Source organism: Podarcis filfolensis (genome assembly GCF_964270895.1).
Source record: "Podarcis filfolensis genome assembly, chromosome: 3".
Classification (NCBI taxonomy): Eukaryota; Metazoa; Chordata; class Lepidosauria; order Squamata; family Lacertidae; genus Podarcis; species Podarcis filfolensis.
The window spans coordinates 54896883-54910659 of NC_139606.1; the positions used below are offsets into that span (position 1 = coordinate 54896883).

General features: G+C 39.4%; 1 protein-coding gene and 1 long non-coding RNA gene across 9 annotated transcripts in view; one reads left to right on the forward strand and one right to left on the reverse strand.

Moving 5' to 3' along the window:
* Nucleotides 1-13777, forward strand: part of LOC310760349 — a 37140-nt gene that overhangs the window by 16985 nt on the left and 6378 nt on the right. The window contains exons 3-4 of the long non-coding RNA XR_014546906.1: nucleotides 13078-13193; nucleotides 13306-13503. This is a non-coding gene — a long non-coding RNA (uncharacterized lncRNA). The remainder of the gene's footprint in view (nucleotides 1-13077; nucleotides 13194-13305; nucleotides 13504-13777) is intronic.
* Nucleotides 322-13777, reverse strand: part of CEP85L (centrosomal protein 85L) — a 98594-nt gene continuing 85138 nt past the window's right edge. For all 8 annotated transcript variants that reach the window (XM_083608527.1, XM_083608530.1, XM_083608528.1 and 5 more), the window contains 3 exons: nucleotides 9577-9684; nucleotides 8040-8253; nucleotides 322-6422 (listed from right to left, as the gene is read on the reverse strand). In XM_083608527.1, the coding sequence (XP_083464653.1) occupies nucleotides 6262-6422; nucleotides 8040-8253; nucleotides 9577-9684 (483 nt within the window). In that variant the 3' untranslated portion in view covers nucleotides 322-6261. The remainder of the gene's footprint in view (nucleotides 6423-8039; nucleotides 8254-9576; nucleotides 9685-13777) is intronic.

Sequence of the window (13777 nt, forward strand, 5' to 3'; positions counted from 1 at the left end):
TATTTGATCCAGAAATCTATTGTGATCATTCAGAAAGACACAGCTTCCTTCTATAAGGATTCCCCATTCACATATAGAGGGAATGGCTCTATGCAGATAGGAGAACCTAGATCAAGCACAATTCTATTTAACTGGCATTCTTCGTATCCCTCCCCCTACATAGCATAAGACTAGTGAGGTTCATATGGGAGGAAAGTCCATATTCAGCAGTGTTCACCCTCCAGCAATAGTACACAGGAATGCAGAATGTACAGATGACACATTTCCCAAAGCTGGTATATTTAAGCACAATGTAAACTGAAAACAAACAAAAAGTCTAGATTTTGTAACAAAATTTATTTTTGCTCTGTAGATACAAATCCAAACATCAAACAAATTGAGTGGAAAAATACTAGTAATTAACAATGAAAACTTTTATTATTTAATAAATAGAACTTTGGCATTCAAAATTCTAGCTGTAAACTCTACTAAAAAAAAAAAGTTACAAAAAGAGGCAAGAATGACAGGCCTGAAGACATGAGCCAACCAGTGGCTCTTTAAAAATAAAATAAAAACAACAACACTGGATGCATTTCGATTTAAGTCATGACAACTCTATTTACACGAGGTATTCTGAGTGGTTCAAAAACTGAACCCAATTTTGAAAAACTACCAGTCTTGGGAGACTGATCCAGTACATATCTGCTGTGCTTTTAAAGATAGCCCCTTTTCCCTTGCCTTCTCCACTGATTATCAATGATGTACTATACCTAATATATACAAAATTAATACATTCTGTTTAATGTTCTTCATATACAGAAAAGCTGGAAAATAAAGATCAGACTGCTTTCTCAAATATTGACCCACAGCTTTTAGAAAATATTTCTATTTATGAAAGTTATTTTTCACAAGCCTACAAGCTAAAAAATAATACTAATAAGCAGAGGAAACAAAGTGCAACAACTTGATACTCTCATAACTTTAAAAAATAAGATTATTATTAAGCCATCAGCTAAAATAAAAGGCACAAAGGTACACAGAAGTGGAATTAATAGAACTATTGAATAAGCTATTGGTGTGTTCGATTTGCTGACTCCCCTTTTTTTAAGTATCCACTGGCTTTTTCTAAAGTAGTAACCTTACCTTCCACTTTGGATGAAATGGCATCCACATCCAGAATATTGTGTAAAATCTCTTTCATGCAGAGAGATATACCAAATATACAAGCGGATTTACAGAGGCATTATTGAATGACAAATTTGGTTTTCTGTAATTGAGTGAATTTAGCCCCAGCTTAGGTTTCAGGCAAATGAAAATGGATACTTTGCCTTGCATTTCTTCTCTCTCATTCCAGAATCTGGCGATAAATAATTCCTCTCCATTTCCCCCACAAAAGTGAAAACCAAAAATAATGAGAGAGAGAGAGAGAGAGAGAAACTTTGGTTCATATAGCTAATTTTGTTGTTATGTTTTTAAAAGAAATCTCCAGAGTTGGTGTCTGTGGCAACCTAATTAACTGAAATTCAGATCTGCTGTGCTTCTAAATCTACACACCTAAAGCTGAAGGTTTAATACCTAATCCTAAACACATTTAATTAGGTAATCTTGGTGATTTGGGGCTTACTTTTACGGCTTACTTCCAAGTGTGCATAGGATCATAGACAAGCGGCCTAACTGGACTTTAAAGTCAAGTTTACATAGCCATTTTGAACTGACCTAAATATGACGGTACAAATTTTATATGGCATATAAATAATAGCATTAGTTATATCCAAAAACAATTTTCCAAGTTCCTTTTTGAAATACATTCTTGAATTACAGTAGTTACTACAAAATGCCATCTACACAATTATAGAAATACAACCTGAAATATGAAAATTGCTTGTACATTTCTTTTCATGTTTTGTAATAGATAAAACTGCAGCTTTCATTCATTCATAATATATTTTTCAGCCCTTGGGATTGTCTCTCATATCTGTGGCAAAAGGTTGTCATGACTAAATCAGCCTACTCAGTAATGCCATTGTTAACCACTTCTCTTAAAAGCTAGTATTAGCTTCACATAAAATACGTTGAACGGGACCATAGATAACTATTTTTTGCTGAAAATACCCATGCATATCTTACCTATTTTTTTAAAATGGCATTGTAAACCGATGGGCTCTTTAGCTACTTAATCAGCAGGCCTTGCATTATAACATTAGTTCAAATAATATAATACTGTGTCCTTATGGCTCACATAAATTTTGCCCATGGCATTTCGGTCTTTGGCTACCACCTCCTTTCATTCTTTAACCATGACTGAGACAAGAGAAGCCTGTCACCAGTAAGTGGAAGCTTCCTTCCAAATGCAGGTTTCCTTCTAGATTCTAGCAATTGTGTGTGGCTACTGTTTATGGTATCACCACATCCAGTGCTAAAAGATGAGCTCATGTCAGCAAAACAAGATCATCTTTGGATGCGCTGGGTATGTTCAGAAAAGGTGGTTGAATAGCTGAACTGCAAATGCTAGTAGTCACACTCCCTTGCACTGTGCATTTGATAGTAGCATGAAAGGGGCCTATTTGTTTACAACTGAAAACTGTGAAGGCCTTCAGGAGAGGAGGAACCATGGCCAGCAAGTACATGTGCTGCTCCCCTTCACACTCCTGCCCAAGCATGCAGCTGCTGAGGGGGTTGTGGCCAGTGACATGATCCTGCTACCCTCATGCTTTCACTGAACATGTGGCGAAGTCTCAAAAGGACTCTGGAAGAATGCCAAAAGTTGCTGCGGAACATGGGCTTTATTCTTAGAAAACTGCTGAGCAAATGTTGAGCTTGTACCTACGTACAAATTAAGATGCAGTAATTTCTTCCATTACTCAATTACTTAATTATTCCCCTTTATGAGGTTTTTAAAATAGTAACTCCACTTCAGCATATTTAGAGAATATTCTTGTTGTTCAGCTTTCCATTTCCAAAGAAGAAGAATATCAGTCTTTTTTAAAAAAAGCCAAGGGCTCTAAAAATTGCTTATGCAAACAAGCTTTTAAAAAACACACTGCTATTTCAATGCTTCATTTAAATGAATTGGGAGGGGACGACATTAACTGAAATAAATAAGTTTATAGGCAACAAACAAGGAGGTCAAATAAGTACTAGAGCAAGGCTAAGAAAATACTGAGTGTCAGAAAGAATGTTGCGCAGAAAAACTCCCTCCTCTATTTTGGTGATTTTCAATGGGTGCTGCATAACAAGGCGGAAATGTTTGCCTATTCAAGTGAGGGCAGGAATCATGCTTTTCACTCCGATTTGGCTTCATGATGGCATAGTGTGGCCACATTTAACTGGCTGTGTGATTACTTGGTATTATCATACTGCCTATGTGAACCCTGACTGACTGATTATCTCAAAAAGAGCCCCATGTCTCTTTTTTTAAAAAGGACACCAAGGCTGCAGTCCAAGGAAATAAGAAAGTGTAAGTAGTATGCAAAAGATAAAATAATATGAAGTCAGGACAGCTGTGAGCATTCTGTCCCTCAATGCCTAAATTTTTGTGGCCAAACTTTTGGCAGAGTCTTGTTCCTAAGTGCTTTGCAAAACTTCACTGTCTCTATTCTCAACTGGGTTATCTTCCACAAGTAATGAAGGTAATGAGTAGATGACGGTAAGGACTTAATTTATATGAAGTTTATATTGCCTAATTTACAACCAATGTAAAAATTAAACAACTTCTTCAATTTCTTTGTCCCAAAACTATACTGTTTACGGACAATGGGAGGAATTCAATGTCGTGGTAAGGTGATTGTTCTGTCAGGGCAAGCGTTTCCATCAGATAGAACAATTTGCCTCTCCTACCACCACACTCTGGGTTTCTCCCAACCCCTAGAGCCTGTTTTGGGAGGCACACAGGGGGAGGAATGAGGGGGAGTCCTGTTGCACAAGCAGAAGACCTTGCACAGGGTTTTTGCTGACAGACTTGATTAGTTGATTCCTGCACATTAGTTCTATTTTAAGTCTCTTAAATATTTTTTCGTGGTCTATGGTGATGCTGCAGTGTCAAATTTATGGCAAAGTTCTGTTTATAAAACAGAAGATGCAACAGGGAAAAAATACTTTTAACCATCAAGTCATCTTTAAGACATCTCTACAGCATAGCACGTTGAGTCAGTGTCTTATCACACTTTCAGTTGCTTCCTGGCGTGAAAGTAAATTGATTAGAATTATTTTTCACCATTCATGCCCTCATCTGCATAGAAACAAACAAAGCAATTCTTAACTTGAGTACAATACCACCTAATTAGACCTACTTTCTAATAACTGTAGTGGGGTTTGCAGTTGTTAGTATTTTAAATTCAAGCAATTTGTTTTATGTTGTAAGGACGGAGGACTAAGTACTTTCATGCTTACAAAGTTGTTTCAAGATAATACTTACAAATCTCCATTTGAAAACACTGAACAGTAGTTAAGATAAATACTAAAATAAATTTCCACAGACAGAAGTCAGGACAGTGTTGATCAAGAAACACCCATTTAAATAAATATAACTCTGGAAAAAAATGACCAGAATAGGTTTTTCTTTTTTTGAAATAAGTACTATCATATGCAAATGGTATTTCAACATAAACCAACAATGTAAAATGGAGACATAACATATAAAACTGAAAATGGCAACCTTTTCAAAAGAAGCTCTTGCTCACTTTTAGCTATGACAGTTGGCAAGACCAGTCTATAGCTTTCTGCACATCAGGGCCAATTGTCATAAATAAGCAAAACGTACCTTATTCTCTTTTTTCCTTTCTCTTTCAAAAGGAAGCACTTCGTTGCTTTATATAATTGATTGTCAGAATAAAGTGACAGCAGGCTTGACTTGGCAGAAAGGATATGTATACTTCAACACAGCAAAATAGAGCAGTCTGGATTACCAAGTGATTTTGGGTACATTGCTTCCTAATTCTAGAGCACTCCTATTGTAACTATCCACCAGGAACAATGACTTTCAGAACACATGAATTAAACATGTTTCTTTTAGCTTTTAAGCTTCCTGGGTGCTGGAATGAGCTCCTGGAGAAATTTAAAGTCATTAGGTATTGATTATAAGGATGCAATATTCTCCTGCTCTTTCTGTGTGTGTTAAAAAAACCCTTTCTAGCCTTTATGCCGGGGTGGCTAACCTTTTGGGTTGAATGACTGTGTTAACCCTTGGCCAACCCTCTGGGGGTGACCAAAACCACACTCTTGGGCATACACACATGAAGCCCAGATGTACAGGCACACATGCAGCCCCCCCCACCTCACATGATCCACAAAGATGAACTATTTGGCATCAAGGAGAGGCTAATTTGCATCCCCATCAGTGATAGCTAGAAGTGCTGGTTGGAGCCCACTCCAGCGAGGTGACTATTTTAATTTTGGCTTTTTCCACTGCTGCCAAAATTAATGGGGTCCTGAGGGGTCAGAAAAAAATTGCTTGTGGTGTGTCTGTCCAGGTCAGGTCCCAAGAATGGGGCAGAGGAAGGTTAGCCATCTATGTATAATGCACCCAGGTCATAAATGAACTTAATTGACAGCAAAGTTTCCACACTAATATAGTGCAGAAGAGGCTCACAGGATGACAGTTAAATTCTCGGGCCTGAACTTCTTATGGTTTATTGAAAATATAGGAGCTTATGTGCTGCTTTGTCTAAAAGGAACACTGATGATCAATGGACATGAATTTCTAAGTAAAATGACCTTTACCAAACTGAGATGGCAAGCATTGCAAGGTAGGCAGGCTACCTTTGTGTGTGCCTGCCCTCAAACAGTCCTTCTAAGGAGCCTCCATGTCATCATCCAGTTTTAATACCTACACACGGCAGGGCACTTAAAACTTTCCCCCCCTAGTAAAATTCTCAATACTGATCTTGTACCCTAAAGCTTTGCTGAAGGGGGGAAATGATACAGCAGTAACTGCAGTGCCTTCTTCTGACACTTAAATCTTTTGACTCCAGAAGACAATATGGATGCTTTTACAGACCATGTCAGAGGAAACAAAATCCAACATTTCCAACAGAAACACATTCTTCACAGCTTTGACCTACATTCAGTAGTTTTGAAGAAATCAGATCTCTTGTGCAGCACGTCCCATTCTCTTCAAGTGACGACTGCTTCACCGGCATGAACTTACATGCAAACACTTGAAACCCTTTGATCTGGCACACGGAGCGTGTCTTCCAGTATGGCTCCTTAACATAAACACAAGGAACTAAAACCAGAGCAGCATTTAATAACTTAAGTCACTGTTGCCGTGAGCCAAACCTTTTATCACTGTGTAATGCAATTTTCTCCCATGTCTTGAGCATAGCAGTCTGATATTATAGTCCTCAATTCATCAATATCTTTTCGTAACTGACACACCTCTAAGAGTTTCTTTGAGAGAGTTTCTGTGCTGTGGTAATTCTCATCTTCAGATGAGCAGCTCATTGCTGAAATTATAATAAAAAGACAAAGACAGCTTAGGTAAACACACAGTTCAACACACCAGCCAATGTTTGTTTTGGTACATTGAAAAGAAAGTATGAAAATGTGGCACTTTCCCTTCCACAAATGTGGAAGAAAATGGTTTTTTTTAATACTGGTTTCTTGCCAACAATGCAACAAGAATGGAAACATTCAGAAAGTGATTTTGGTTAATATCCCCCCCCCCCCGAATTAACAATGCTGCTGCTCTAAATGTGAAGTTTCCCACTTCAGGACAAGGTTTACTCTACTTCAGATGTGGGGCAGAATCAATGTTGCGCCGACAGATGCAAAGGCACCCCCCTTCCTCACAGCCACCCAACCAATCTGCTTGAGAGGGTCCCCCAACCCTCTAGCAGATTCTTGGTTGTGTGCGTGTAAGGATAATTCCCATTTGCAGAAGCAAGAATCAGTTGTGCAGGTGGGGCACGACACCTGACCACTTAGAGGCCACAGAGAATGTTATGCACATTGGGTATGCTGTTGAAAAGCTACAAGGGGCTCAAGCAAATAAGAGGATCAGCTTCTGAAAAGCAGTTTTCCATGCACTGTTTTTAGCTCACCAATGCAGAACACCAGCATTTAGCCTACACAGTTGCTCTTACAATATCTGTTGCTTTCTTCGAGATGAGCTGCTTTGCATACATCATCATTATTATTACACTGCTGTACAGTTTTTACAAGGGCCGCAAGCTTTAATTGGCATTAGTAGGTGAGGCTATGAGTTAAAGCTCACGTGCATATTTCCGAAGCGATTTTAGCTCCAGTGTGTTGCAGTGTATAATGGTGAATGGAATAATAATCATGATGTATGAATCTGATTTCTTGAATTGCTGGTGTAAACGGAACTGGACTTTACCTTATTTTTGCAGAGCTGTTCACTGTATCCATTGCTAGTCACCACCAACCTTCCTCCATTTTATTTATGTATGTGTTAAATTTATACCTTGCCCTTCCATAAAAAATGTACAAGGTGGCCAAAAAACCCCCCAACTAATTCACAAACAAATAAACAATATAAAAATCACATAAGAGCAGACAAAAATAACAGCAAGTTTCAAATATAACTAATTAGGAATGCAGGCTGAAATACAGAGCAGCAGAGCAAGCCAAACATCTGTGTAAATTAAAAGGGGTTGCCTGTTGGCAGAAGGCCATCAACAAGTGAGCCAAGCAAGACTAGTACTGAGGCAGAAAATAAGGGCAGGAAGGCGGCTTGTAGGGGAGCTACAAGGAGACAACCATTGTAATATGCCTTCCCACAGATTCTGGAAGTACAGAAAAGTCTAATAATTCCTGCATTCTTTTTACCATCCATAAATGTAACCTGTCTTGTTTTATTTTACTGTTACAGTAAGTTCTAATCTTGAGTAGGTAAGAAGCATTTTTTAAAAAATCTTGTGGTTACTAAATGCTAAACCAGAAGGTTTCTGTTTGGTTGTCAACATTATAACTATAAAGTACAAGTCAAACCCCACAAACTTGCTCTTTCTCCCTGGCCAAATTCCTGGATTTTACTTGTACAGATATGTCTTCTCAATGTCAAATGAACGCATCATGTTATCTTTGTTCAAATCACTTACATCTGATTCCCAGCAGTAAGGACAGGTTAGGCTCCTTGCCCTGAGCTCTGTGGGTAAGAATACTGCAAAGTGCTTTCAAGTCAAATAAACAGTGAGACATTTCCTTGAATAACTGATCAGCCACAGGTAGTTTTTCAGCCACCGGCTGTCTGGACAGCTCCATCTGATGAATCTGTTCCCTCAAAGATGCATTTTCTTCCATAAATCTTTGGTTCTTAATTAGGGAGATAGAAAATAAAAAATGCAGACATTTATTCACTGGTTCTGTTTATTAGAAAAATTATATAAATAACAGGCATAAGTTATTTCGGAAGCTGTTGTCCATTTTAATGAAAATGAACTCTGTCTTCAGAGCCAGTCTATCTCTGAAAAGGAAATGGTGTGGGAAAGCAATAAAGAATGCTCATCACCATTAAATTGTGAATGTCTAAAGGCATCTTGAAAATGGCTGTTGGAAACAGAAGACTGGACTTGGAAGACTTTTATTTAATCCAGCAAGGCATGTTTACAATATACTTTCTAAGGAATATTCCCAGAAGATTTCTCAATCATGTACACAATTCAATAATGTGTTTTATTACCCTAGACAGGGAATGACAAACAATTAACTGCACATGATGAATCTTCCCTCCACCACAAAAAAAAAAACGCATTATGGGGTCAGGATAAGTCTCACAATCCCCATGTTTAAATTGATAAGTTGCCTTAGCATTTCATCTTGAAATGTAAGTTTCTAGTATAGGTTCAATTAATATCAAAGTCTTAAGTATACATTCCAAAAGATCAAGATGACAATACTTGCTTGCTATAGCATATAAAATATAGAAAAGCCTTCATTAGTTAAACTTCATAAACAACTCATCCTGATCCAAAAAGTGTGCACAGGGTCATATTTTTAGATGTAGATTTCATTTCTGGATAAAGTCTATTACTGAGATTCAAAGAGAGACACTGGGTACACCCAAAGATTTGACTTATTAGTGGAATTTCTGACATTCCCTCTCCCCTCCAGCAGCAACACACAATGCTATATCATAAATTGCCCCCCCCCAAGTGAGTTGCCATATAGTCCTGTGATGTGGGAAACACAACTCCTCTGTGAACAAGCAAGACTATCTGTCCAGCTTTTTGGTTCCTAGCCTAAATGTGTAAAAAGGCTGTTGCTGCTACATGAGCTGCGAGTCCTTGTATCCTTCATCTTATGGTAAGCAACTGGTGGTCCTTTTCCATCACCAGACTAGTGATCAGTGAGGACAGTGCCAATCACCTGTTAGGACTGGAATTTGAACACCATATCCAGACACAGTATTTCACCTTCAAGCGACAGATCAGCTGTTTGTGACGATTGTTATACCGAGAATATCACCACTTACCTTGTAGTGTCCAGAGTTTCTTATCTTTAAGAGAAATTATTGTTTTTCGTATTGTTACGCCTCATCCCTTCTCAGGAATGCAATTTTGTGATGTATTTATAGAATAGAACAAAATCGTGACATGGTAGACAACTGGCTCAATAGATGTGATCTCAAAAACTTACTTCAAGTAGGGTCTTTTGTAACTGCTGTACACTCTTATCCTTTTCTTCAAGTTCACTTTTCTGTTTTTGAATTGTCACTTTTCCTTGCAAAAGCTTATCTTGCATAGACTAGGGTGCAAAAAAAGAGAAAATCACCTTAAAGCATGTAGTCCAATAAGCAGATAGCTCAAACACTGTCAGTTGCATTTGCTTCTGCTTGTAACTTCAGTCTTCTAGGAGCACTTTAGCCAAATTTATGCTGGCTATTGTGCTGACCAGTTTCTGGAGCTGGGAAGGTCATTTAGACTAAGGTGTGCAATTTTGGGGCCTTCCCTGCCAAGTCTAAAAATTTGATCTACTGGATTCCTGTCCTCTGCTGGCTTCATGGAGGCAGATGCTGATGCATCTATTCAGCAGCAAAAAAAGTCCCCACAACTTTTCTTGTGGGAAAGATGGAGGGGCAGCATTTCAGCTTCAGCCAATGCTCAATAATGCTGGGGCAGAACCAGCAGTGGCTGCAAAAGTAGCCCTTTGCCTTTACTTCTATGGGATAAAGAGGCTGGGGATGTAAGGGCTTTAGTGACTGCTCAGGAAGGGCTATAGCTCAGTGGTCTTGCATGCAAAAGGCCAAAGGTTTGATCCCCAGCTTCTCTAGGTGGGCTGGGAATGTCAGAAATGCTGGAGCACTGCTGCCAGTCAGTGTAGATAATATTGAGTTAGATGGACCAATGTTGTGACTTGCACACAATGGTGTGAGGCAGATTCCTATGTTCTGTGTACAGCAGTGAGGCTTCTGCTTCTCTTGTGAACCACAGCCAAAGGAAAACACACACACACACACACACACACCAGTATTTTAAAACCAGTTTCCTTCCACAAACTTATTGGATGTACCTAGGCATGTACTTAAATAACCACTAACAAGTGAACTTTAGTGGTGTGCCTAAGCTGAATCATATTACGCTTGGAGACCTGATTCATCAAAATGCGCATCCCGTAATAAGGATTCAATCTAGCTATATCCCCAAGGTCTGCTAGATACCCAGGAGTTTCACTTAGCCCTCTACAGTGTTTAGCATAGGGGAATAAGAATGGGAACTGCTTGGCTTCTATGGGTGGGAGTGTTTATCCTGTAACAGTTGTGGGATTTGTCATTAACACTACCCTATCAAGGAACCTCTTCGGCTTTACTTATGTAATAGCTACACAAAACATGCCTTCAAACAAATACAGGGAAAGGAAAGAACTGGGTTCAACTAACACCTAACTTTTACAGTGGTACCTCGGGTTAAGTACTTAATTCGTTCCGGAGATCCGTTCTTAACGTGAAACTGTTCTTAACCTGAAGCACCACTTTAGCTGATGGGGCCTCCTGCTGCCGCTGCACCACCACCGCACAATTTCTGTTCTCATCCTGAAGCAAAGTTCTTAACCTGAGGTACTATTTCTGGGTTAGCGGAGTCTGTAACCTGAAGCGTCTGTAACCCAAGGTACCACTGTATGTTATGCATTCTTTTTGCATCTAAATTTACAATTGCCAAATGAGAAACTGAATTATGGGGAATGAGAGGTCCCCTCAGTCAAGCACTGGAGATCCAATACCCATAGAGGATCCTTTAGGGCGAGATGGTCGTTCATGGTGGGTCAGCTTTCCACTCCCACCCTCATTTTTTACTTCTGCAGTGCTCAAAGGAACCAGGGCAGTCTCTGAAATCCCCAAAGGTGTCCAAGTGTGGGCTTAGTTTGCAAAGCCCTCTGGACAACTGGCAGGTAAAGGGTTTGTCTGACTAAGAGCACTTCTCCCTCACATTTGCAGCAGCCGTGTGTGTGTGTGTGTGTGTGTGTGTGTGTGTGTGTGTGTGTTATGTATCAATCATTTCTTGAAATCCAGGACTGAAAATCTCAGAAGACAAAAGATCCACTCATCTGTCCAAATCATACTTTTTGAGAGGTTCAAATTAGCTGGAAAAATACCACCAATGAATTTTAAATAGCCTTATTCTGCACTGTGTCTCAAATTATTGTTCAACACAATCTGTTCCAAACTTTCTTCCTTTTTTTATTACATATCTTAACCACAAAGTGTCAAATATATGCTAATTTAATCCATGACTAGCAGGATGGAATTCTTTTCAAGTTTAGTTTCCCATTATTTAAAATACAGCAAAGCTTCACACCATGGGACAGAAATACAGCTACCAATTCTACAGTTCAGTTTCTGGCTTTTAACACTTTCAGATATTGGGGAGGGGTGGGGACACAATATTTCCTGGCTGTGAATTAATTGCTTCATAGTCTCTGAGAGCTGAGCAGCAATTAGTTTGGGTCCCAAGAGACTCAAGTCAACCATGGTTAGGATCCCTGCATGCTGCAGTGCCATGAGCCATGGCTGGAGTAATGCGGATCCCCTGACCTCAACAGCCCTTGGAAAAGGAAAGAGGAACTGATTTGCTTCTAGACCAAGGTCCCTCTTTCCCCTTAGTCCTTGCTTCTCTTCATGCTGTCCCTCCCTGCCCACAATTTCCTCTCAACGTATCCTGCTTGCTTCTGGTGCTTGTTTGCCTACCACTGTCAGCTTAGCTATTCAGGTTCTTTCCCACAACCCTGCTCCTCTTCTCATCATTCAGCAAACTGGCCATTTCTTGATATTTATATAACCCACAAGTAATATAAATAACTTTTAAAAACAGCTAAACATCACTCCTACTTTGCACGAAGTGCTGACTTGATGTTTAGTATACAATTGCTAGGTTTTGAGAAATGTAGCCATGTAATATAACTGTTCCTACTTTGACAGAAGTTATTTTTTTCTTCTGCTCAACGTGTAGGTTAGTCAACTGCAATATCACATATATCCATGCTTGTGCTTTGCTGGTTTTATTTGGCTGGAATCTAGAGTGTTCAAATTGTTGTACTCTAGGCATTAATAAAAGTTAAGCTGCAAAGGATGACAAGTTCCAACTCATTCTCCTCTTGTAAAGCTTTCAAAGGGGATTTACCCTACTTTATGTTATTCTCCATCCAAGCATGCTGTATTATTGTGTGCTGAGGTTTACCCATATACTCTGATGACTGCATCCTTAAGCAAAGCCTAGCGTCCATTTCCAGTTGACTGCAATAAATTCCCTCTGAATAAAATTGGAGTTTAGACTTGTGCTATGATATTACTCTGCTACAGGATACCATGTCTTGGGAAAGTATGTTCAGTTTTATGTTTCAGATTAGCAAAAGGCAATGCTTGGGAGGGATTTCACGCGTTACTGTAACATACAGTGGCATTTTGGGAATATACTTTATGGGACATGCCTTATTAACTACAAGATCAAACTAATTATCTGGCATTTAATAAAGATCTACAATCATACCATAGAATTACGAAGTTCAATCTAAAAGTAAGGTGGAACGTGTACAGAAAACTTATCTATGCGATGTTATGCACGGATAACTTCACATAAATCAGATATGTAGGGTTTCCTGGATGAAATGGATCCTTTTTTCATTTGGCTTCAATCTTAATTACAGGATACAGTGTGTCTTGGCTGTTCTACTGGACAACCTGTGTTGGAAACCAAACAGGAGGAATGCATTCCTTTTGCTTCTGCTGGACATTTCAATCACCTTCAGTACCACTGACCATGGTATGGGCTGCCTGGCTCAGATGGGTCTTGCTTTGCCATGCTCTAATCCTTTTGGCAGGAGAATTTCTTAGGACAGTACTAACAGACTTCTGTTTTGCATCTTGAACATTAGCCTATTGTGTCCACAAGGGGATCCATCTTCCACTATGCTGATCAACATCCATATGAAACCGCTGGGAGACAAGATTTTGGGATTTGGACTTCAGTATCATCAATACGTTGATGACATCTTACTCTTTCCAACTGACTCCAAGAAGACTGTTGAAGTACTGTTCCTACTAATGAAGCAACTCCAACCTGAGTCACACAGGTACATTTTTTTTAGAACAACCAGCTGAACGTTTAAATTGGTCTCATACAGGGCTGGGCAATATATCACAAGGCAAACATCACAGTCTGGTGATACACTGTGATGTTGAAACAACAAGCTGCATTGGCCCCAGCCCCGCAAGGCAGTTTCACCCTAGTGGGCTGGGGGATGGCACAGCTTGTTCCCAGCTTGTGCATGAGGTATTGGGGTTCCTCAACTGAGGGGGGACAGGAGCAGTTTAGCAGAGCCCCCACGCCAGCTCTGCTAAACTGTT